The following is a 26,486-nucleotide window of genomic DNA, read 5'->3' as shown; positions in this document are numbered from 1 at the left end:
AACTGTTGAAGTACCTGGAGGTATCTAGACTACAAGTTGTCCTCTAGTTTTCATGCTTACGTGTCTTATGGTAAAACTGGTATGAACAATGAGATTAGCATAAAAGTATTATTCTTAATTTGATGAATTTGACAGTATGATCTGTATTGTGGTTCCGAATGGCTGTGGTTTATAGAGGAAAAAAATGAATTCTTGTTGGTGCTGGCAAGATGGAACTTCTGTCCTGCACTGGGGAAGAAAGAGCATGACTACTAATTGGGAAAAAAGTTTCTTTGACTCTTTAGGTGATATGCTTGTAAATCAGGTCCACTTACTTAATAATTCAGGATATTTATTAAAAGCCATGACTCAGCACTTAAGGTAGTTGTTATGAAGAGGGGGAAGCAGAGTGTTTTGGATGAGCTTTCTCTGCTGCTGAAAGAATAGCAGGGGTCTGGATGGGGTAGGCCACCTGAATTCAGGGCAATAGCCCGTTAAAAGTTGATTTATTAGTTTTCTTCTGATTTTATGTGTTGGTTTGTTTTTTTGTTTTTTTTTTTTTTTTCCATTTGCCTTCAGAGGGACATGGTAAATAGTTATTAGTCAACAGTTATGTATTTGCTCATCCACAGTTGTGCAAGCTGTGGATGAGCATTTGACGTAATAGAAAGGGGAGGCACACTCTTGTTTTTTCAGATTTGAAACATTTAATATGCAGGGTGATGTGTAGGGCAGCTTTGGGCTTACTCTTCAACACATTTTGCCTTCAAATCTAAGTGGATGTTTCTGTATATAAATCAAAGGGACCTTAAATCCTGTAATCACACTGTGCTTACTTGCTGTATAAAAATATTTTTTCTCTTATGAAATCAGTCATCAGTATTTTATGCATTTGGTGAGTGAAGAAGGCAAAGTTGTGCTGGCTACAGTTTTGCATTCCTCTGCAGCACACAGAAGTCACAGAATTGATTATACTGCTGGGTATTGCATGGTGTTTTTTTTTTTTTTCTTTTGCTTTGTATATAGCCAAATGAACTTTGCAGGTGATTCCCTTTCCCTTCCCCAGCCTTCCTTCCATAGAAATCATGCTTCTTTTATGTTTTTGAGAGATGAAACTTAGTTTATTTTTCTTTGAAATGGATGTTGCCTGAGAATGTAGGTAGCCAAGAATATAAATGAAAAAAATAATAAGGAAACATTGAAATCTCCTTCTGCCAGATTGTGGATAGATGAAGCCAGCAAAACCTGATTAACAATTTAAGAATGCCGTTTTTGAGCTTACATGGCTACTGTAGTAGGAGGAGAGTGCTGTTTTAAATTGTTCTGCCATTTTTTTCGTGAACATAGGATTGTTTTTCTAAGTTGGCTGTTGTTATGATCTCAGGTGCCCATTTGCATTTTGATAAATGGAAATATACAATATTGCTTAAGGCATTTATAAGCACCCAAGTACATATATGCAGTTAATCAGTAAAAGCTTGAGGCCAATATTCCACTGTCTTTTAAAATCTGTTATCCAGCATTAAGGTTAAAAAGACAAATGCATAAGTAATCAAAAAAGCAAAGTCTCAAAACCAGTTTTGCTCATTCCTGAAACTCAACAGAAAACATTAATCATCAACTTGTTTTCATCCATATAGTGATCTGGTCGGCATTCAGTTCCTTCCCCTGTGGGGTTGTGTTGAGAAGCTGGAAAAAGCTGGTGTGTCTCAGCTTTCTTGCCTTTTCTCAAATGTAGCAGACAGGGCTGGCAGACCCTGCCAGAGGATGGAAAGCCTGGCCAGAAGTGTGCAGTGGAAGTGACGAAGGGAGTAGAAAGGCACTGACAAATAAGCCAGTGACTGGTTTTCTTAACTCTCCAACTCCACACATCCAAAGATCCAAAGCTTTTAGGAAGATTCCACCCCCTTGGTGAGGGTAATCATGGTATGAAGAATTTGCTCTGTCCTTTCCTTCCAGGCTCTCCAATTTCCATCCATCCTTGCCTACTCGCATGCACCTATTCTGGGACCCAGGCTGCTTGCTGTGGCTGTTAGCAGTATTTTTGATGACTGGAATATGAGGGCTGGAGTGATGAAAGTATGGCAGTATGCACCTCTGCCAGAGCTTGTACATCCTCTTTAGTGGAGAAAACTGAGCTGAAAATGAGCAGAGGGGAGAAAAAACAGATTGGTCTTTGGGGTGATTAAGATCTTCTTACGGCTTAAGGAGAGTTATTTTGTTTGTAAGCAGTATCTCCAGGCAGAGAAGAAAGCTCCTGAGCTTTAGCTTTAGAGGTAAACAAGCCAGGTTTGGAGCGTTCAGAATATATTCCTGGTAGAGAAGCAGTGCTGATAAAAGGAATATTTCGCAATATCTGTGGATTAGTAGCTCTGCTGTTCTAAACTAGTGCACTAATGTCAAAGCATCAGATTGCTTGGGGTACAGGGCTTTACAGTTTTTCTTTGTATGAAAACATCCTTTGCTGTAAACCTTATGATGTTTTGCAGCATTCTTTTGAATTATTTACACTGCTGATGAGGGCTGTAAAAAGTCTTATTTCTACATTCAGGTGTCCAGCCTGCCTGTGTGGACACTTATTTGCAGACATCATGTATGACACATCTGCAATTGGTTGGATTTTATGGAATGTAGGGTGGAGCTGAATTTGTGGGTGTGATTTGTTTAGCCTGTGACTACACTTTTTTATGCAGAAGTACATACACATCTGCACAGAGAAATTTCTATGGCATTCAAATTTTGCCCTTAGAAAACTTTGGTGAAATCATTGTCCAGAGATTGCAGCCGCTGTGAATCAGGGCAGAGTAACCCATAACACATTTTTAAACAACTGGTATTTTTCAGAGACCAGAAGTAAAGGGATATAATGGAAACAAAAGTCTTACTGCAGCTGTGCAAAAAGATGCAGCAATAAGTAAATTTTGCAACTAAATAGATGATATCTGCCATCTAAACTGAATGGTTGCCTGGGTTGTTGCAAACTACTTAGTGATTTGCTAGTGATTCCATTTAGGTGTTTGAACCCACCCAAGGAAAAAGGGAAGAAATATAATTCTGTTTGTATGCAACACTATAAATAACTGGGATTTTTATTCTTTCAAGGCTAAGGTGTCTGTGCTGTAGATGGTGCAAAAGGATGGTGCACCAAAGGGTTTATAACTCCTCTTTCACTCTTTTGTGGCTTTTAAGCATGGCTAGTCACATTTATATCAGGCTTCAAACAGCTTTAAGGCCTGGTCTTGCTGCTGGCTTGGTAGAAAGTGACAGCACAGAATATGTCCCCCAGTGTCTGAGTGAAATGAGGCAGTTACCCACAGATAGGCATAAACGTGCTATTAGATGGTTGAGAAATATATCCCCCCACCAAAACCCTCCTGGGAATTTATTGTAGTGCCTTTGATGTAACTAATTAGCCTGCTCAAAGTAAGCAATGACTAACAGTCTAATAACTGGCTAATGGAAGGAACTTCATAATGTTTTTAAATCAGGATCCTTTTGAGAGTTTTACAATAGGCTGAGGAGCTTTTTCTTTCTGAGAAATAGTTGCCAAAGGTCAGATCCTGATGTCTGTTGTTGTCTTTTACTTATATTTGACTCTCTTGGCTCTTTGAACAGTCCAGATGCTGGAGAAGGGCAGTGATCCTGGAGATATTCCGAAAGTGCAAAGCTTGAGTTTTAGCCCTGATCAGCAGACCTTGAGCAGATGTTCTGGTTTGCTGAGATTGTGGCACAGTAATTTTCAGTCTTCGCAAAATTTTGTAAGGTGGAAGAGTTTTTTGGAAGGGGAAATGAAAAAGTAAGTTTGTTCTTCAAAGAAATATTTTTTTCTCATTTGAGCTTCCCAGTCCTCAAGTAGCAAAATCAAAACATAAAATTTATTATAACAAGAAAGAAAAGAGCTTTTGTCCTGCCTTCTAGTTCTGCAAATTTAAAAGGAGAAATGGCAGGCTACATGTTAATTTTGCCAATTAATTCTACCTCCAAATGTCTTCTACTTCTGCATTATGGCTTTCTTTTTTTTTCTTGTTCACTAGAGCTACAAAGCACTGGTACTACTAAGAGCTCCATCAAGATAATGATACAACATTTCCACATGCCAAACAACATCTTCAGTGCATTTCCCAGACAGACTATTTGTGCCCAGTGGTTGGAGCATTTCTGATGCTGGACACGAATCCCTCTTGCTCTACTTGCACAAGTAGTTTCACTGAATCCCCAGAATTTTAGTGTGCGTAAAGCAAGCAAAATTTGGGCCTTGTAGGCCCCATGAAGGTAAATTTAAAATCTTGCCACCTGCTTGGTACCTAGGTGTGGGTTTAGTGTTTCTCCTGCCTCAGTCAATGTCGTCACTAACACCTAAACCAGATTGCTGGGGGCTGCACTCGCCAGCGGTGTTAAGTATCACCACAATAATCCACTGTCTGCCATGGGAGAAACATGTAGCCCTGAACTTGGGAAGGGAGAAAATGGTTTTCAGCTGTTTTGACTTAAATTGTTTGTTTTTGTTATTTTAAAGCCCGGGTGGAAATGGGCTGGGGGAGGGCTTGTTCAGAAGTGAGGCTCCCACTTCTTCGGAGGCTGACCTTGCAAGTTGCTGAGAATTAGTCCCTCCATTAGCTTCCCAGAGACTCTCAGCCCTGCAGGTCTGGGCTGTTCCTGGGCAGCAGGGTTCAAGCTCCACAACTTGGCTAATTGGTGGTTCAGCTGGGTAGCTGGAAGGGAACTTGGCCAACAGGATACTGCAGGAATCTGGTTCACAGCAAGCAACTTCAGTAGCTTGTTCCGAAGAAGAGACTGGGATGGCTCAAGTGTCAGGTCAGTAACTTCAGGCACATGCCCAAATGTTACTCCTTTTTTTCCACATGTCCTGCGTGATCAGCAAGATGCAGGATCATGTGTAAGGCAGCCCAGCCCTGCCTCCTGTCTTCTTTGTCCGTCCTCTGAGGCTGAGTCCTGGGACTGACAAGGAAGTTTCCATAGCACTCTGCCTTTGTGTGTAGGTAGCTGTGTTTACATCTGCCTCTTGTGTTTCCTCAGTAGGATTTTTTCAGCTTATATGAGATTTTTAGCATTTCCCTATAGATCTCATACAGGGATTTGTAGATACAGACTCTCAGTAAAATAAATACAATAGGTGTTTGCTTGTATGAAATTTTAAAGGTGGCTTTATTTTACATAATTTCCTATATGTCTGTTTAGCTTCAGCTGGTTGGTTTTAGTTGGGAGTGGCTGGGGAAGTAACGAGCTCTGTAAATTCATCTGGATTGAGATAAATTGAGATAACGATATTGCTGCTAACAAGGCTCTCTCTGATTTAGGGGTCTGGAAAAGTTTACCTGAGTTTTTTAAGCTGCTTTGTACCATTCTCTGGTTCCCCATCAGTCTTGGAGAAGAGTTACTCACACATTTGGAAAAGGCTGTGAGTGATGTTCTCCTGATAACAGTGTGTTGCTGATTTAGTGTTGGAGTGGTGTGAACTCTGTACAGGCCCAATTTTGTCTCGTCCAGTCAGTGGGAGCTCTGTCATTGACTCAGGAATGCATTATCAGGCTCTGTTTCCAAAGTCATAGGCAGTGTATTGATGCACTGTGTTCTGTCCTCCTCTGTACTGTTAAGAAAGGAACTGAACCAAGCCGTGTAGCAGATGCAGCAAAACTGAATGTATGTGTCATTTGAGGAAAATAAGGGAGTGTGAGTGTGAGTGGAGTATTAGGTAGGTATTGTAGGGATTGGGTCCCCTCTCTCCTTCTTTGATAAATCCTTTTTCTTCCAGTGAAAGCTAAAGTTGACAACAAAAGAATATAACATGTTTTTCAAAACAAACAAAATTACAAAAGAGCTGTGTATTCATATTCCAAAGATCACAAATCAGTTATTAGAAATTATTATACATAGGATAAAGAAAAAATAACTAAGCTAAAAATCCATTGCAAGTAGGAATAGAAAACTATAAATTTTCAGCGGTAAGCTCAGATAATGTACGTTTCTTATAAGCCCAAAAGTCTTGTATAAGGTATGCTTAAGCATTGCAAATAAAGTGAGTACAGTATTGTTATCTAGCAGATTTTGTAGCCTCTTGTGTAATTGGAGTCTATTTTTAAAACCAATTATGAGCATCGTCCTTCATATCTGTGTTAGTGTTTCCAGAATGCTTCTTGTGCAGTTGCTCCGAATGCAGGAAAATAACAAACTTGGGACCAAGGGTGTCCAATTTAAACAACTGTACTCACCCAAAACAACACATGCTGTTTTTAAAGGCTGGCACAATCCTACAGATCTGTTTCCTCTGATGTTGCTCTTAAGGTGGTGAGAGAGTAGTGAAAAGTGTGTGTATGCAAGAAGGTGCAGGTACAGGTGTCCTAATGAGCCTGGCAATTGCTCTATTGCATCGTTTCAAGGAAGAAAATATCAGGTGTCAAAAACTCAGCCTTTCTTAAATGGGAAGGAAATGGCTTTCTTACTTAGGTATCTGTTCTGTTAAGAATCTAAGTAGTCAATCTTCTTTGCATTCCACCTTCCTCCTTCCTTCTGGCTCACAGCATCTAAAATGCTACTTTTCTGGGAAAGACTGATATTCTGATTTCAGTTTTGTAATTTAATGATGGAGAGTTTCCTTAGTAAACCAAATTTAGAGTACTAGAATGCTTATCTTATATCCAGACCTTGAACATAAAAGGCATTTTATACCAGCAATTGTTCATTTAATGAGCAATTGCAGAGTGCAGGACGGTTAAGGGATTGAGCTATATGCACCATTATTGCAAGAAGTATTCTGAAATACCAGAAATAGGACGTAAGCTCTGATCAGGGGGACTGTGAGCACAATTACCTTCTTTTCAAATCCTTCTGTGACACTGCGGGAGGAAAAAGGACTTTGAAACTTGAAAGGAAAGAGCTTGCTTTCAACCTCAAAAGCTAGGAGGAAAGGGCTCTGAAATTTGCTCAGTATTCCCAATTCACCATTAGCCTGTTTCTTCCTTTAGCCTCAAGGCATTCTCCGCTTTTTGAAAAGATGTTAAGAAATTCAGTCACAATAGAGAGCCTAGTTTTGAACATGTTTCACTCGGTCCATTGAGGTCTGGTCTTCAGCCTTTGTGTGGGGTGAATTGAGCTGAGCAGCAATCTGCTTGGGGAGAGGTGAATGAGCAGTCTCTGTGCAGTCACAAATTCTGGCAAAGAAAAGATTACCCTTTCCTTTATTTTACAATATGCATTCCTGTACAATCCTGCTAGTGGCAATATGCAGAGCCGAGCTTGTGCTTAGGTCAATATGGAGCACTTGGTTTATAGCAACTCTTGTTAAGTTTGTCTTGTAATTGAAGCTGCTGTTGACCTTGCTTGGAGACCATTTGTAAAACCGTTTATTTAGCATAAACTGAAATAATAAACCGTCCTTCTCTCAGGCTGATTGTGATAGGGTGACATTAGTTTGATTTAATGATTAGCCGCCTGACCCCTCAGCTAGAGAGAGCTGCTTGAATAGGGAGAGTTCACTAGGAAGCACACAGGAAGAATACTAATGAGCTTGTTAAATTTAGCATGGCACCAACCACTTTTAATTCCTCTAATGGGAGAAGCACTGCCTTTGAGAGAGAGGGAGGGAGATGGGGGTGGGGGGGGGGTGGGGAGAAGGGAGAGGGAGAAAAAGAGGGAGGAATGCCCATGTCCTAGTAGCCAGAGAATTTTGGTCAAGAGAAGAGAGGAGCTTAGAGGGAGCATCAGGCAGGGTCTCTTGGACTGAGTTGTAAGTACCTTGTTTTTTCTCATACTCAGCTGAAGTGCTGTCAGATCTCTCATGAGATAGCAATGCTCTCTGGAAGTTGCAAGCAGAAATATGGTGATGAAACTTAATAAGAGATTTAACTGGGCTGGTGTTGTCTTGTTGAATCAGGGGTGTCTGTGAAGTGTGTTGGGATTGACTTTTATTGTTCTCAATCAATAGATTTCAACTTTTTTTTCAGTTGCTAGCTTTGGGTGGTTTAAAGTAAAATAGCTTCTACTTTGTCTTGGTCTGTGATAAAAAAAGGTGAAAAAGTTCAACAGGTAAAGAAAGTTAAAAGGATTTTTGTGTTAGGGATTGGCTTGTGCTGATTTTTTAAAACTTTCTGAGTAAATTAGCTGTGCAGTTAAAAGTGTGTTTATTCAGGCATGCTGTCCAGTGTGAGTTTTTTAAGAAAGCTTTTTGATGGAGTGAGAGGTGCTCCATTAAGTGAGGTACTCAGCACTTCTAATAAAATTGGCTTCTGATCAAAATAGCAGGACTAAATCAGGCATTTCACAGTGGATGTGAGAATCCTGGATTAAAGTGATCATTCAAGACTGGGCACTTCTAACATGTGTCTCTGGCTATTGGCTTGTTAAGTCAGAGAAAGGGTGTATGTGAAGAAAGAGAAGCTTATGCAGATTGCTCTTGGGCATGATTGCTTTTTTCTTTTCTTATTTAACCCTTTACTCTTACACTGGCAAAAGGTGGGAGGAATTGTACTGGAGTTGATGGGCTGCCACCAGCTTCATCTTTCGCTTTGGCATTTGTCTCTCTCAAACATTTTAGTAAATCAGATGTTTCTTTTGATCCTAAAGCTGTTCACTTCTAAAATGTGAGCAGAGTAGTAACAGAACAGTTTTCGCTTATTTGGCCGTAAAACCCCTTTGGCAGATGCTGCTGGAGGAGTGGGCTGTTTGCTTACATTTTTTCTTTAGAATCCCACTTGTTGCCATGGTGGACAGTGTGTTTCTGTCAATAATTTGGCTTGGCGCGCCTTGCCCGCACTTACTCTTGAAACTTTATTGAACGCTTCACTTGAACCAGAACAAGATTAGACAGCTTTCCCCTTTTGGCACACTGGAGTGGCTCGCCTGCCGTGAGAGCCGGCAGCATTACTGCAAGAGGAGTTTCCTGCTCGGCGCCGAGGGAGCTCCTGCAAACTGCTTGGCTCTTAGTGTCCTGGAGCGTGGGTGCTGTCAAATTTCTCATCTGTCCCCATCACAACCAACCTGGTGGTGTGAAGTCAATGCTTAGCGAGCTGTTTGGCTGATGAATAAGCCTTATTGTTATTGCAAAAATGCCATCGTGTTTAGTTAAATTCTTCTGTGGCAGAAAACATACAGGAACTTCTGACTTGGTATGGCACATGGCAATAACTTTATAGTGGGGAGAGAGATAGTTGATGCAGAAGGAAAAATAGTTTTGTTACCTTTTTTTCTCAAGTAACCAAAAAAGGGAAAACCTTATTAAAACACATGTTCCCTTTCGTTTCTAAATTACTGAAAGTAGGTTTTGAATTTCATTCAGTAATTTGAAAAATCAGCCTTTTCCATAACAGTCCCTAGTACCTTGATTCATGACGTGCGCGTGTTTTGAGAAGAAAAGTATGAAAGTGGAGCCTGCACATAAATGTCAGCTTCTTCTTGTATCCCAGGATGGCAGTTTTAACAAATACTATCTTTATATGGAAGAGTAAAAGAACTGAAATCCTATCTGATCATCTGAGTGATTATACAGCCCCACAAATCACTCTAGCTTTCTTCTTTCTGAACTATTGTAGCACTGGTTAGCTTGCTCTACTTAAGAGTCTGTCAGAATTTCAAATGAAGTGTAATACCCTGTTTTTATAGGAGTTTACGTCTCATCAGTGAAAGTTCACTCTAGGTTGAAATTTAACATAAAAGACTCTGACTAAAGAGAAACCTGATGGAAAATATATCTTTGGGGTAATTTTTCTTTTTTTTTTTTTTTTTTTTTTTTGGTTTGCAGGCGGGTTTCTAAAAACCTCATATAAGTTTTAAAGTTTTAGTCCCTGATTTGCAGTTCTCTAACTAAAACCAGCTTCAGTGTAAAAAGTTGAAACCTTAAACCCTGCTAATCCAGAGCAGGGACCAATGCCTGTGCATATTAATAAAAAGTAGGAGAGGGCAAAGGGTTTAAACTCTGTAATGTTGTTGTCTATTTCCATTAACTCTTTCTTCTCAGACCCTACCCTGGAAAAGCTCTGTAAGTAGAGTTACTGGCTGTAAAAAGAATTCTGTCCCTGGAAGATGCTGATAAGTCAGCGACCCTGTTGCTGTAATACTTGGAGATAGAAAAAATAATTAAGTGCTCAATAGGCTACGCTGCTGAGTTTTTGTGCTGTTGCTCCTTGTGGGTAGAGGAGGCAGAGAAAAAATTGGTTAGCATTTCATTTAAAGCAATGGTGTGGCTAATTTACGCATATAATGGCCAGGTATCTGCGTGTCCAGAGCTTGTTTCTAATCTAATTCGTATAAAGGCACATAGGTTAAGTCACGCTGGTGTCAGCCTTGTTGAGTGTAGTCACCCGGTGAGTTGCTGGCTGCTGCTTTTGCCGTGTGAACAAGTACACCAGGGAAAGGTACAAGTGAAAACTTAGCCCTGACCTCAAATCTCTTACAACCAAAATGCAATCTTGGCACTGGTGTCAATCATTCTTCCTTGCATGTGGATTGTAGAGTAGGAGCACTTTAGTTTTATTTCCTAAGGGTGTTTTCATTTCCTTTTCTAGTTACCATTTTTGTGCCTAGCATTTAATAATTTGAGATTCCTTTTGTACTCCTAGAACTGCAGAGCAACTTTGAAATGAAGAATCTTTATCAGTATTCCTTCAAGATGTGTCGGTGTATGCTTGTACGTGCAGTGTAGTTGATGGACCAAGGTTGTACCTGGAGCATTGGTATTGGCCAAGGATTACAGGCAGCAAGCAATCATGCTTGTTTAGAGAAACATCTATATTTTAAAGCAATAATGCAACTGAAGGAGAGCATTTACATTAGAGACTTATGTACCTAGCAAAGCCCCTTGCCACATGGCATGTGTGAAATGTACCTAGGAGCATGCATCTTGATTTTGAGGAACAGAGCCATTTTATCTGCTTTTTGAAGGGTGTGTGTAGTCCTTAGGGATTAAAAATCTTGTGGGAGCAGTGGGTTGTTTTAGCACCTAGTCCTGGAGCTGTCTGCAAAGAAGGCTGGTAGAGCCATGGTCAGGAGGCTCTTCTCCCCTTACAAGTGGTGCCACAGGCCTAGAGGCTTACTCTAAACTAGGGCTTGGGTTTTACACTCTCAGTTATTATTATTTTACCCCCAGCTTTTTCTTCCCCCTTGTTCATTAAGAGTTTGTGGCTTTGTTTTTGTGGATATGGGAAAAAGAGGTAGGGGGTGTATATAAAACCATCCTGCAAGTGGTGACACTGCCAGAGCAGGTGGCTTTGCTTATGCCTGCCTGATGCTGCTGCTCCTGTATCTTGAGCAGTTGTACCATTTTATTGTTGCCCACCTTGGTTCTGATCACTGCCAACTTCCCTGCAAGGTTTCAGCCCCTCATACAGGCAAACCCCAGGGACCTGGAGCTGGGCTGCAGAGCTCTGGTGGGTGGCTGGGTGTGATTTAGGCCCGGCTGGTGGGTTTCATCTTCTCTGTGTGACAAATCATTTCTTGACTCCCCATCAGGGAGCTCCCAGTCTCCTTGTCCCAGAGGCAGGGAAAAACAGCAAGCCTCTGTCTGTTCCCGCACAATTGATAGCCCTGCTGGTAGGAGCATCAGTGCATGGGTGACGGTGATCTACTGCTCGGCTGCTGCCGGCTCTGAGCGGGCAAGCGTCCCCAGGCCATCCCTCACAGCCACACAGGCACCTCCTGTCACAAACTTACACCGGGAGGAGGAGGAGGGCAGCGGGGGGAGAACTTTTCTTTATTGTATTTGCTATAAATGGGCTAAAAGTGTGTGTCTCTCTTTTTTCTTCCCTTCTCTCTTTCTTCTCCCTCATTTTTTTCCAGAGGATGAAAGTCCTGGGCAGACCTATCACAGAGAGAGAAGGAACGCGATCACAATGCAGCCGCAGGGTGGGCAAGGCCTCGGCAAGATCAGTGAAGAGCCTTCCACGTCGAGTGAGGAAAGGGCCTCATTAATCAAGAAGGAGATCCATGGATCTATATCGCACCTTCCCGAACCTTCCGTACCGTACCGCGGGACGCTCTTTACCATGGACCCCCGAAACGGCTACATGGACCCTCATTACCGTGAGTATTGATCGCATTTGGGGATGCAAAGTTGGAAGGCTGTCAAATTTAATGTGATTTTGTGCATTGTCCCCAGGGAGAACTGCTTTATCTGGAGGGAGTGGTGTTCATGGTAAATGCAATCTCTTTTTTTCCCTGAAGTTAAAAACCAGGGTGCAGTTGCACTGCAGGTAGAAATTACTGCAGGCCTCTGCAAAGTGACTTCCACAGGACATCTCATCTGTTGCTAATCCTCCTCAGCCATCCAGGGTTGTGTTTTACTCCGCCTCCTTAAAACATGAAGAACAACGGGCCTCATTATAGCTAGCAGAGAAGAAAAATGAAACAGGCCTTAAAAATCCCTCTTTTAAAACAATGTTAAAGTATGTTATTGAGAGGAAGAAGGACTGTGCCCTTTACACTGAGAATTTGGGGAATTGGAAGGCGTATTTTTGTGCTTTGGGACTCTTTCTTTTGTCTTGGAAGGTTTTTTTAGACATACACAAGTGTTTAAGAATGTTTGAGAATGCAGGCTTGATGGAGTGTTTTTGCAATTTTCTTTCCCAGCTATAGTTCCCTGAAGTTGTAAGGGGGAGGAAAAAAGGCAAATGGTTTCAACTTCTGAATTCTCACTCAGGCATTAATAAAAAAGTAAGAAATTATCTGACACTTGAACACAGATGTGGAGTGGATTTCTCCACAGGCGCAAAGTATGAAGGAGTTAAGCAATTTTTTTTTCCATCTGTTTCTAGTTTACAAAAAAAGAGAAAAAAGATCATTTAGTTGTGTAGTAATGAAGTACATCTTGAGGTGTCAAGGCTTGTGCCTTTTGATTATAGATTTATCACCCAGTCAGGATACAGATTTGCCATTTAACCTTTCAGTCTCCAATTCCAGATGATAGGCTAAAGACCTACAAAGAGAGAGCAGTCTGCATTGGTTTTCCTTTTTGTTTTTAACATCATTCAGAAATTTTAGTGTTTTAAGGCAAAAGGTCATTAACCAGACGACTGATTAGTGAGGACAGCTGATTAGCGCATGTTTTTTTGCTAAAGAAAGTGCCAGGGATAAAAGCTAATTTTATCCCTTCATTAGTTGGGCTAGCAGCAAAGGGGAATGTTCACTCATCAGGGTGCAGATCAAAGTATGTCTTTCACAACCTTAAGTCTCACCAACCTCCTTTAAAAAAAAAAAAAAAGCCTGATTGTTAATAAGGATGGAGGTATTATGAGAAAACGAACACTTGTTGCCTGTAAAGTTTAGATCAGTATTTAGGAAAAAAGTTTGCAGTTAAGCTTTTGAGCTCTTTTTCAGTGTAGTCCTCCTTGTACACACACCTTCCTTTCCTGCTCTCGTACAGACCTGCTCAAACCCTCTGGGGGAGTTACTCATCTCTCTGTTGTGGAGCACAGAGTTGCTGCAGCACACCAGTGGCAGACTCCTGCCAGAGAGGCATGAATGTGCAGTGCAAATGGCCACTCGTGAGCAGCAGAGCATACAAGTATTACCTCGGGGGTTCGAGGCACCATTCCTAGCTTCTGGTTAGCAAATGCCCAAATCTAGCTTAAAAGAACCCCAACAAAACAAACAAGTACTATTGAAGAGGCAAAATAACTTCTCTGTTTGTAGGCAGTACAGCTGGGGAGAAATGAAATGTGTGACAAAAACAACAAAACTCGAAACCAACAAACTTATGCTGAATTTAGTGGGGAAGATTCATGCCATTTTGACCATCTGCCCAGCTGCCAGCTCACCCCTTAAATCTTGTTCAAAGTGTTACTGAAATCACTGAAGGTTCTGGCAGAAGAAAAAGATCTGGTCATTCAGGACGTGTCTGAGTGGTTTGCAATGAGTTTATTTTGAGTTTATTTTCCCAAATTCACCTTTTGACAAGAGTTTTCAAGATTTATTGAAGCTACTGTGTCTGCATTGTGACCATTAATGCTAGCTAGTTAGGCTGTGTGGACTACTAGCAAAAGATTGATGTCAGAAGTTGAGAGAACACCAAAAGTTCCCCACCATATGACAGCAGAGAAACAGGAGATGAGTTAATTTTAAATGAGCAACAAGATCTTAAAACAGAAATCTAAGTCAGAAAGCATCAGATGGACAGATCTGCTTCCCTCTCCTGTAATGAGTAGTACATTTGTATTCACTGATTTATAAGGTCCCTCAAGCTATTAATGTCATAAAAAGAGCCATCATGCTTTTATTTACCTTTAATAGCTATGATACAGAGAGACAACTAAAAAGACAAATGTCTAGTTAGATTTATAGGAAGGCAGACAATCTTACTGAAATTTTCATAGTAGTTGTATCATTTATATATGTAAGATATGCTTTCATCAGAGTGGTGATTGCATTAAGACTGACACTTTTAGTGGTCCATATGAAGAAGGCTGAATAATGTACACTGTAGCAACAGGTAAAGAACCAGAGAAGCTATTGTTTTCCTCTCTTAATTTCTTGCTAGTTTTGCTGGGCATATGTATAGAAAACGTTTAATTCAACATAGTCAGATGTGTAAACACTTACAGTAATTTCTTAGTTTCCCTGTGGTTGGAAAATATAGACTTCTCAAGATGCCTAATTCGTGCTTCTATTTATACCCACTTTGTATTTAAAAGTGTGGGCAGGCTTCCTGTAACACAGGAAAAGGGAAAATAATTTTTTTTAAGAAAGACATCTGTATGTTTTTATGACAAAAAAAGAAAAGGGTGTTTAAGTCAGTTGTGTGTAGAACGCATGTTCCTTCCATGAGCTGCAGTTATTAGAAACAACTTGAGTGATTTGCATTTTTACATGTAAACACATGTGTGTCTGTTTGTGCATTGCAGGATTTTTTTGTTTTAATTTTTTTTCTAATTAAAATGACTGATGTTGTAAATGTTGGTAATAATAGTTACCATAAATGTGGAAGAAATCCCTCATTGAGGGGGAGTTTGCTCTCCTGCAGAGTGTGGGTGGGGATAATGCTTGTGTTTCAAGTGAACCAGCTTTTCAAACAGCTGGGATGAAACATGCTATGGAGCTGGCAGCCCTTCTGCACCGCCAGAGAGCCCCTCAACCATTTAGCAACTGAGAATGTGAATGTGGTCCCATGCTCAGCTCACAGCCTTCTATTCTCCAACAGATAAAAGGGAAAACACAGGCCTAAACCAGAAATTTTTCTTTTCTGTCTTTTTTGTTATGGATTTCTTAACCACTGTTTAAACACAGCCCACAAAGGAAGAGAGAGATGCTGGTTTTGTTTGTTTAACTTCTAAAAAACTTTTTTTTTCTTTAAAAAGGCTTTAGGACAGATGACAGAAGAGCTTGAGTTAGCTCCTTTTCTTTGTTGAGGAGAGCAGAGTTACTGACCTTAATCACAGTGTTTCTTAAAAGGATTTTAAATCGTGAGTTTCTCAAACACTAATTCCAGTGGTAGTTGGAGCCCCTTGTTATTGTAAATTCCATCATTCCATCTCTAGAGTTGGGGCTGAGGCAGGGAAGATGGGGATAGCAACTTGCCTTTGTTATTTTCTTCCACAATTTTAATTTTCATGTAGATTTATGGCAGTGCTAAGACTGCCTGTCACACAAGTCATTCCTCATGAAAAAAATGAATCATTCCTGATGTAAACACTTTGATTTAAAACATACTGTTGATATTCTTCCCTGGGTTACACAGATCGTCTGAAAGAATTGTTAGTACCTAATTAGCAAAACCTGAAGAATTATCTTAAGCAAAAAGCAGTGACAGATCATTTGGCTCTGATCCAAATATTTATATATAGAGGAATGTATGGCCCTTGCAGGATTCTCTTTGTGGTAAATCACTTCAGAGAAGGTTGCACTAGCTGAAAGCAGTGCAAAGCAACCTTCTTTTTTTTTTCCTTTTCTTTTTTCGCCTCTTCTTACCAAGGATTTATTTTGCTGGTGTTGAAGGTTCTGTATCTATCTGGGGAAGCAGGAACTGCTCATTGCACATTTCATAGGATTAGCCCTCCAAAGGTATTGATTGTCTTCAGTTCCCACTGACTGTTCTTGGGCTTAGCTTTGTAAGGACTGGGCCTTGCATAATTGCCCAAGTTAGATCACCCAGTGTTAGTGTCACCTCAAAATCAATTTGCAACATGAACGAAAGACCCCAGCAAGGAAAATATAATGCTGGTTCACTAGGTGCACTTGTTCATTTACTAGCTTTAATTTCTGTTGACAAGAATTCCCCTTCCTTCATATCCCCATTAGAAAGGAAAAGGGAGCGTGGAAAAAAAGGGGAATCGGATTCTGTTTCTAAAAATGCCAACTGTTAACACTGTTTTAAACTGCAGTAACTGGAAAGCAATGACTTTTCATGGTTCTCTTGAACCACAATGGCCAGCTATACGTGGCACATTTGGCAGTGAGAGCAGTCCAGGTCACCACCAGGAGATGAGTTCATGGAAAGGGCTTGTAGAGGGGTAGGTGGTGGCCTTCTTTGTCATCTACCTGACATAATTTGGCACTCAAGAGAGGCAACGAAGGCACTTCTGAATAGCCCCAAAGCAGGCACTTTTCTTATTTCACCTCTAGTTTCCCAGTGTCTTTTGGTGACAGGAGACCAGGACAGCTTTTTCTAGAGAGTTTCTACCTGGCCTGGTTGGACAGTGGTAGGAAAATGTCACTGGAGAACCTTTCTAGAGATTTGGGGCCAGAGTCTTTAAGTACATTGAGGTGCTCTTCAGTTTCAAACTGAGTTTGGCCTCTGAGAATCTGCGTTCTACTTCAACTCTGCAGCATTTTGCAGGGGAGAAGCTTAAGCACTCTAGTAACAAAACTCTTTACTGACAGTGATTTATGAGGTGGTTTCCAAATGTTGTCAAGTAGTTGAAAAAAGAGTAGTTGAAAAAAGTAAAATCTAAAGCTTTTAATAGAACTCACAAGGAAAAAAGCCTCTGTTATAAAAGTGAAAGTCAGACTTCTCATGTCAGCTGAGCAGCTGAAGTGTGGGTCTCCAAAAAAATTAGTGTGTTTGCAAAAACATTTTTGGGATTAAAAGTCTAAAATATAATAGTATTTTTCAATAGCCTCCAACAAAAAACATTACTGTTCTCAAATACAAACTTATGGTCAGAGGGAGCTTCAGTGTGAAATTTAGGAAGGTGCTGCAGACCTTGTAAGCTTAGCAGCTTCTGAGTTGAAACAGCTTCTTCAAGTTGCCTTCCAAACCTCCAGTGTTTTTTTTGAAACTGCTCATTAAAAGTACTCCTGCCGATTTCTCCTGAGGCCTGTGAAATCAGCAGTGTCTCTTGTGTGATGGTCTCATATGGAAGTAACAACTGCACCTATAGATTTACAGCATGTAGATATGTTCTTCCTTATGCATTTTTTTCTCTCCTCAGCATGAGACAGACTCCAGAACTGCCAGTGTCTGGAAGGCTTTGAAGTGTAATGTGATTGAGCAATTGAAAGGTGAACTTGTAGGTTTGGGTGATTTTTTTTGTTAGTTTGGTTTTGGTTTTGCTATTTATTAAAGTTGTTTTGTTTTGTTTTTCTTTTCTTTTGTTTTTTGTTTGGTTTGATTTTTTTTTTTTTTTGCCTGTTTTGATTTGGTAGAATAGGATGTTGGAGATTTCTTATTTTTAAATAAGAAAATAAAGAAATTATTTGTAGCTCTATAATTCTGTTGGACTTAAAATTCTAAAAATGTTTTGAGAAGCACATTAAAAAGGTAATTTTAATGTCTCCTTGTTTCTTGTTTTGGTGTTCAAGTGCATCTAAGAAAGCTGTGAGATGAGGTTTTATATGTGGGGGTTTTTTGTTTGTTTGTTTGTTTTTTTAAAGAACAGGGGAGATGAAGGCAGGACAAATACAAAACCACTAATGGCTTTGATTTGTCTTTTCCAGCTGAAGCTTTTTTATCTGCTTTAGAGTATGCATTTGTGTTATACTGCCTCCATAGAAAGAGACAGAATTCATTGCTCAGAGCCACAGAATCATGGTTAAGAACTGTGAAGAAAAAGCCAAGAAATAATGTAATCCATCTCTTGAGCATCAAGGCAGATCTGCTGTCCCTAAATCAGGAGAGAGTGAAAAGCTTCTTCAAAAGTTATTGTATTCCTTGATACATGGACATTTGTCACAATGCTTTTAAAACAGGTCTGTAGTGGATTTGGGCTGATCTTGTGTGCCTACAATGTAACTGGCATCAGCAGCTGGAAGGTGGGGAGAAATGTGAGATGGTTTTCTTGCTTTGGGGTTCTGTCTGGGCGATGTTACTTGAGTGAATTTAATTGCATAAGTAGAGGTTGGCATTGAGTGCCATTTTCATGTCTGTGAGGATCCTACGTGGTGTGACTGCCAGCCTGGTCAACCTCTGTATCCTGGGTCATATCTCTTAACTCTGTATGAATGTCCTTATATATCAGGGATTTAAGATGGTCCTATCTGTCTGTATTTAGCCAGCAGAATCCTCAACTGTTGTGTCTAAATGTGGAAAACAAAGATTTAAATTGAGATTTTTTGCTCCATCTCTGCTGTCATTGTCCAGCTTTTGTTAAGAAAACTGTAGCAATAAATTGGTTGCAGAGTAGCTAATGTGTACAGCCATCTGTGAAAGACTCTGTTGTGATTCTCTTGTGTTAATTCTCTTTCATTCTGGGTGCTTGAGATCTGGATGTGCTCTCTTTTTCATTGCTCTTGTCCGCTGGCCCTTGTGTGGGCACAGGAGGGCATTGTGTCACAGAGGATGCAGGTGGGCAGTGGGCAGTGGAGTAAAGGGAGTGTGCAGACACCACGGGCCTGCTCTCTGCATGGCATTGACCATGGACTTGTCAAAGGGGGATTTGAAAGGCAACATGGTCCCTGTGGTCAAAGTTTCAAGCTTGTCCCATGGAAGTCTGTCAGTACTAGCTTCCTGTTGGAGTCCAGGGTTGAACAGGCCTTTACTTTTATGACAGCTTAAATGCTTTGGTTGCTGAACCATTTTCAGGATTGCTGGCAAATACCGCTTTATTCCTATTGATTGAGCTCAGTACTTAAGAGGAGAGCCACTTAGCCATAGTCTCTACTTCCTTTTATTCACACCTACCAGCACAATTAGCTTCCTCTTAGCCTGGCTCTTTGCCTCTTAGTCTTGGTAGTTTACACAGCACTCTCTAAACTCTTATTAAAACACTGCTCAAATTACTTGCAACTGGGGCTCTTGAGCTTGCTGAGTGGATCACATCTGAGTCTGGAGGTCGTGTTAGGAATGCTTACCCATTCAGTCAGACTTATACTGGCTACTTTTATTGATTTCTGATAATATAGCTTGCAGCCAAGGCAGCAACCACCAGTGCAGAGAAGCAGTATTATCCTCAATATATTGAGTATTCATAGCTGTGTTTTAAAGAGTACAGCTGCTGTGTTGCCATGTGGTCATTGGCATGTGTGGTGTGGGTACACAGCAGCAGGAAAGGCACTATGTGCATGGGAATGTATGTATGTGCAGGTTTGTACATCTTCATACTTCCTCTTAAAAGTAAGAGTTACCACTTACAGACCACTCTTTCAATAGTGCTTTCTTTACTGTTCTTTTTTTTATTGTCTTGCAGGTTTTTGGAGCTCAAAACAGATAGCTCACCAGATAACAGAATTGCTTTCTAATCTCAGTTATGCTTCTTTCATGTTTCACACTGAGTAAGGTATTAAAGGGGGTCCCCCATTGTGTATTCTAGTTTCCCTTTTACATTTCAGCTGCCCCGAGCCATCATTTTTCTAAAATAGTTGAATGATGCTGATCCAGAACCCAGTGAATTCAATAAATCTACAGTTGCTGGCTTCAATAAACTTTGAAATAATCCCCAGTTGCCTTAGATTCTACCCTTTTATCTTACCTGTTCTTGCTAGTTGCAATATAAAATCATAATTCCCAAGAATCCATGTTACCATTTTGCAGATGAAGAGCTGAACATTGTTATTCCTCCATTTACAGTCTCCATTGAAATAGCCAGTGGTAACAAGCCAAAAGTTATAGCATATGAAATACTTCAAAATAAATGGCTGATTATGGCAATGGCTGAGTGTAACACCATACCAATTGTTGAAGCAAATAACTAATGAGTTAGAATGTGTTGAACTGAATTTCATTCCAGTATTTCAGACTCCCTAGTGTGAAAAGGTACTGATTTTGATTTGTATGGGTTTTTTTTTCACCAGCCTACATACAGATACAACTTAAGAAAGCTTCAAGCTTTGGCCTTGAGTTCTGTTAGACATTGTTGTTGAAATGGACTTCGGTTACTTGAATGAATGAAATTTGGATCAAGGCCTATATTGTGTATAAACATTGGTTGCTCACTTTACTGGGATGGACCAGCATGGTACAGTGATAGGAAACTGCTGGCACCAAAGCTGTTCTTCATGCTGTACGATATTTGAATTGGCATTAACACCACTGATCTAACAGTGCTGTTAACAATAAAATTGGTGCCAGACATCAAAAACATTAATTACTGCTGTGATAGGAGCAGAATTTTTTTTTTGTTTTTAACTAGGAGGGAAAAGAGGAGCAGTAATCATACATTACTAACTAATTATTGAGCTGCCCAGTATTTGGGATGTTTGATTTGGAAAGCCTGATGTGTGTCCTGCTCATCTAAGTCCTTATATTGCATGAGACTGGCAATGGCTATGGTCTCTGCTTTTTTCACTCTTTAAAGTTTTTGGTTAATTTTTTTTTGTTTTTAATTTTAAAACATAAAGCAAACTGGGAGAAACCTCTTTAAATAATGGCTAAAGGCCTGATTTGTTTTCATGTAACCCCACAAAACAAATTAAAAACCTGAGTTGTGGCCTGTGAAAATGTTTCCACTTCTTTTGGGGAAATAGCATGTTTCTTCAAACTCAGTAGTTACTAATCAGATTAACACACATCTGACATTTAGTAGTGCCATTCATCCTTTGTGCATTAAAAACCGGGATCAGGGAGGACAAGGGCTGCTGTAGTGTTTCTTCCCATAGATGTCATTTTCTTGTGCATTCTGCTCTGAAAAGTGGTCTGTACATGTGGGTTAAAGGATGCCGTGTCTCTGTGTTGTGACCAGCCTCCCTGTCTGGAATTTTTTGGTAAATAGCCTCTGGGAGTGTTGCCTGTGTTGCATTTACACTTGGGGGTTGCCTGGGCATGCAGGTCCTGCTGGATCAGAGGTGTGTTGGGCCACTTTCTGCTGGGGCTGTGCCTGGAGGCTGGCAAAATACAAGGCTGTCGTGTCTTACCATGAGGGGGTGGCCTCTAGACTGCCTTTTAGAAGTGGTGTAGGACGGATACTGTTTGTTAAGGTTACACAAGGTATTGGCACAGCTTTCTGGGGAGATACTCATCTGAAATTGTGTGTTCTGCTGTCTGTTGAGAAATGATTTTTGTATTTTCCCTATGGGAGCCTGGTGCTTAGCCTGGCATTGCTCTGTGATCTTGAAGCACAATACCCTGTTGTGGGAATTGCTTCATACATGGGAAGAAGCCATCTTCACATTCCTTCGGAGCTTGCCTCTAGGCTACATTTATTTGGCAACACGTGCCAATAGGTCTTGGCTCCAGAAAATGTCAGGGTCTTCTCGGTGTTTTCCATGTGATGCCTTTTTTTTACTTATTATTCAGACTCTGTATCTGCTCATTGTTTGCTGCAGTCTTTCACAGAGTCTAGCTCAGCTGTTTGATTCAGAATTTTATTCTTCCAGCTATGATTTCCTAGGGAGCTTCAAAAGCACTCAAGAAGGGTACTTTCTTGTCCTGCTCCCATCCTGCTGCATAGAGCTTCCATAAGTCGCAACTAATTGCAACTAATGACACCATTTTATTTTATCGTCTTGGGGAACTGAGAGATACTGCTGGCAGGCAGCAATCCTCTTCAGCTTAGCTATATTTTGCTTCTTGTTCTTCCAACAGTGTCATGTACTTAGAAGAAAAAGACTTATAAAATAGTCCAAAATTAATTGAGTGCAAAAGTGAGAAACCAGAGGTGGGAGTTGCAGCAGTATTCCTCCTCAGCCCAGCCTTTTTAGAGCCATGGTGACTTGTATATTATGGCTTGTAGCTATGAGATAAAAATCTGATGATGTTCAGCTGGATTTATATTCAGCTCTGTAACTCTGGCTGGTCCTACTGCAGGTACATGTCACCAAGTCAGCGTGAGTGTGGTTGCCAGCACATCCCTGGTTACAAACCAGCCCTGATGTGCAGCATTCATGGTGCCGCCACATCCCTTTGTGGGGGCCTGGGCGCAATACTTTGTCAGCGTAGGCATTTGTCTCAAGTATAAGACCTGCTGTTTTATTTGTAGTGGCCAGTTATTTTTATTTTAATCTAGGCTGATTTTAGCACTGTATGATAGACACTGGTGTTAAAGGCTATTGGTGCACAACATGGGATGCATATATATACTAAATAATTTGGTGTTTTCTCTGAGACTTGGTGCTTCCTGGTTATTTTCCTGCTCATTTTCGCAATGTGATTTTTCGTATACTTCTGTATTATGAACCTTTTTGTTTTTTTAAGCTATCTCTGATATGCAGCTTTCATATCTTGGCTCCCAGCAATGTTGAACCTCATTTTAAAGTCCCTTCGTGTAAAAGCCGTCTAGTTATAACTCTCAAAAATAAGAGGCTTGTCTCCTGAGGACAGCTCCATATTGCGGGTGAAGTATAATCCTTAACATTGTTTTTTTGCTTTCAAATAGCTGGGGACAGTAAGTCAAGGAGTGAGAACTCCCTTTGTTTCATGTAGTGTGTGTTACAGGGAAAGAATGTAACAGAGCAGAAAATGAAGAAAGACATAAAAGAATCTCAGCTCAAGGAGGTCAGATCCATCACAGGCTTAGCATTGCCTTCAAAGATGTCTGGGACAGGTGGCAGTTCAAGACAATCAGAGGAGAAGCATCCGCTAGCGCTGAGATAAGGGATTCTTGCAGAATCCTGCTATCTGGTCCCAGTTTGCTTTGATGTAACTCTGCTAGAGAAGACTTCTGGGAGCAGGCTACTGCTTCCCTCCGTGATAGGCTGCTGTTGTTCAGCCTTTTAAGGTCTCATTACAGTGGTCCTTGAGGATTAATCCTCTTTAAGGTTTACATGGGAATGGTTTTGTCTGGAGGCCCAGCTAGGGACCTCACTACCACCTGTACAAAGCATTATTGGATTCTTTCATTCTATTTTTTTAAGTGGTTCATATTTAACAGTATTTGACAGAAAGTAAAGCCAAACATCTTGCCTTTTTTTACTTTCCTCTTTGGCTATTACTGAGTTTTTGTTGAGCACAGCTTGAGCAGTCCTTTGCAGACACTGAACCATTAGCAGTAAATTGTATGCTTCCGGTTACTCTACTTAGCCTGCTGGTTTTGGCTGTCTTTCTTTTTCTATTCTTTCCTTGTCCTTGCCCCCCTTTCTGCTTCTGAAAGAAGGGGAGTGATGATGTTTGGCTTCAGAATCAGAAATCACCCTTTTGCTGGTTTATTCCCATGCCTGCACTGGTGGGTGTTGCATTCATGCTGTTCTGCTCAGTGTTGAAGGTGTGGGAATGTTGTCAATTATCAGCATTAATTTATTAAAAGAACACATTGGCACTTTATAAAGGTTTGTTTTTGAAAATACATTTGCCACTTGGAAATTACAAAGCTTGCTTTTGCTGAAATTTCTACTCATGTGGGAATCACACCTGGTTTTGGAGATGCAATAGCAGGCAAGTGCCTTCCAGCTCCCCGGTACATTCTGTTCTTGGTATTGTTTCTGTGTAACTCTGTTACAGATCTGCCTCTTAAAGGTGGAAAAAAAGGCATGCATCCTTGATTCCAAAGAAAGGAATGTTACTCAGACCTGGAGTCTCTTTTCCTAGTGGCATTCATTATTTACCTAATTGCACTAAGTGTTAAAAAGTAATTTTGATACTGTAACTTCAAGATGGTGTTTGAAGTAAAAGACTGACAAGGTTTCTGGTGAAAACAGTATCCATGATCCTGACAGGTGAAAGTAAAGTTACTGTTCTGACGCTAATAAACAGTTTAGGGGACTCTTGTGTATGTTGCAGTGGAAGTCATTAAGTTTAGCGCTTCTGAACCCATATCAAACATCTTGATGTTTCTAATTTAATTTATAGTGACAAGTGATAGTGTATTTTAGTTTTAAAAAAAAGCAACAAACAATTTCTACCTAGAAAACTCAGAAATAGCTAAAAGTTGAATCCTTTTGGTTTAACATAATGAGTTGTGCATCATTGCCTGCAGAGCAATAAGTCATGGCTTATGTAGTGGTTCAACTTTATGAATAAAAGGCAAGGGAAACAGCACCTTCATAAACCCTCTGGGTTTTGTTTTGAGCATTCTGTTTGGAAGTTACCTGGTACGTTAAAGAGTGCTTGTAATGTATGTATAACAGATTAGTTTTCTTTATATATAAAAATATTATAGGAAACTCTATAGCTAATGCTGGTTATATAAAACTGTATGGTGCCATTATAACCATAAATATGTCTGTTACCTTCATACACTGCACATAATATAAAATTAGTGCAGGTGTTTAATTTTTACTGTGTTTGTGAAGATTGTTAAATTCTGCCCATACAATTATTTCCCCTGGTAGCTAATTCTGAGAGAGTGGAAGGATGAGAGAAGCAGAAACTAAGGAAAAAAAAATACTAACTCAAATAAAGGTAATGAGAAGTCATGATGTGAGGTGCTGTAGATCCCTTCAAGAAGACCTGTTATCTGAAGAAATACAGACATACACCTGGTAGTCTAACTTCATATAAATCAGAGAGGTGTGCCATTTTATGCACATCCAATCAAGTGCTGTAGCTGTAGTCTTGATGAACATATTGAATATGTTTACAAATAAAATATTTTATACTTACTGTGCCTAAGCTACAAATACTTTGAATAACATGATATTAAATTTCTATTCACCTTCTTCAATTTCATGTTAGAGCTAGTTGTCAGCAGTTTTTACTTCTGTGGAACTAATTGGGAGGTTGCTATTTCATTTTTGACTTCATAAAACACAGGGAACGTGAAGGGTTTTTTTATTCCACCTGATGATAAATGCATGAAAACTGGCAGTGCTAGGTTTAACTGAATTTAATGGCTATTTATGTAATTCCAGTGTAAAGGTGTCATTTTGAAGCATCTTTTCAAATTGAATGTCAACTGCAGTGCAGTTTAACAATGTTTTGTCACATAGTTAAGTGTTTTCCAGGTAAAAAAATGTGCTTGACAACACCAACCCAAGTTGTGACCTCTTCTCCCAAGAGCCCTGGCTCCTTTTTCACCCAAACACAAGTGGGCTGGATAGGAAAAAGGGGAGGATTGATTTCAGACTGCTTGTCAGGAATGCAATGTGGTGGTCAATTGCACAGTCTACAGTGAGGCAAGAAATGGATAGAGCTTCCTTCTGGGCCCTGGGCTGACTCCTGGGCTTGTCTTCATCCAGGCTGTAGAAAACAATGTTTCTTGGAGACAAGGAAGTGAAATGGCTGGCTGTTGCACTGTTAGTACATACACCATGGGAACATTTATTAATTGTAGTATTAGTGTTTTCTAAATAACAAATATAACGAAAAATCAGTGGGAACTAGCCATTCTGGGAGTTCAAAGTGTAAGGTTCAGCCATTTTTTTCATTGTGAGAGTAAATCAATTTATGAAATGAAAACCTGGGTATTTGTTTTCAGGTTTTTTTCCTGTTGTGACATAAAGCAAAAATATAATATTTGATTCTGCTCATTCAAATAATCATGGAAAACTCCTGAAAAATAAATTTTCAGAAAGTTATAATGGGCTAAAAATAGGGTTTTGTAAGACGTTATATAAATCCACTGCAGCAGGTGCTATATATGTGTAAAAATACAGACACACATGTGTATATATCTATTTGTATTACATATGTTAAAAATTCCTTTGCAGCTCTGGGGCTTTATACCTCTCATGAGTACAAAATTTTTTCAATAGTAGTAAATTCTGCATTCTATATTATTAGCAGTAGAATATTTTATTTTTTTTCCTACAAAAGAACAAAATTGTAGTCAAAACTGATCTTATGCTAACAAATGTAGAGTGGACTAGGAGTTGTTCAAAGTCCAATGGCTATACCAGAGTGTCTTTATTTGTATTTAAAAAATACTTAACAACCTGAAAATTCAAAAAAGCAACACAGCAGAAGTGTTTGTATCAAGTATTATGTTTATTTATTTGCATACACAGATGCCATAAGCTACTGAATGCTGCTGTTAGTACAAACAAAGTACTTTCAGAAGTGGCTGTAGTAATTGCAGTTGCTAGCCCTTTAAGAAGAAATATAAACTCAAAAGATCTGTTTAAGCAATGTGCTCTGGGAACTGTAGGAATTCACCTCAGTTAAGTTGCTTCAGTGAATTGTAGCTGCCAAATGTTGTGTTAAACACCACGTAAAGATTCAAATCATATTAACGGAGAATTTGATTAGGAACAAAAAACTGGATGGATTTTTAAATTGTCTTCTTTCAGAGCCTTTTAGAGTCTCCTTATGCATTACTCTT

The 26,486-nt window shown here is 39.9% G+C and overlaps 1 protein-coding gene across 3 annotated transcripts in view; it reads left to right on the top strand.

Moving 5' to 3' along the window:
* GLI3 (GLI family zinc finger 3) overlaps positions 1-26,486 on the top strand; it is a 204,610-nt gene that overhangs the window by 54,848 nt on the left and 123,276 nt on the right. For all 3 annotated transcript variants that reach the window (XM_059849817.1, XM_059849833.1, XM_059849824.1), the window contains exon 3: positions 11,767-12,009. In XM_059849817.1, the coding sequence (XP_059705800.1) occupies positions 11,767-12,009 (243 nt within the window). The remainder of the gene's footprint in view (positions 1-11,766; positions 12,010-26,486) is intronic.

This window comes from Haemorhous mexicanus, chromosome 1 (genome assembly GCF_027477595.1).
Source record: "Haemorhous mexicanus isolate bHaeMex1 chromosome 1, bHaeMex1.pri, whole genome shotgun sequence".
Lineage (NCBI taxonomy): Eukaryota > Metazoa > Chordata > Aves > Passeriformes > Fringillidae > Haemorhous > Haemorhous mexicanus.
This window is presented reverse-complemented; position numbering and strand designations above follow the sequence as displayed.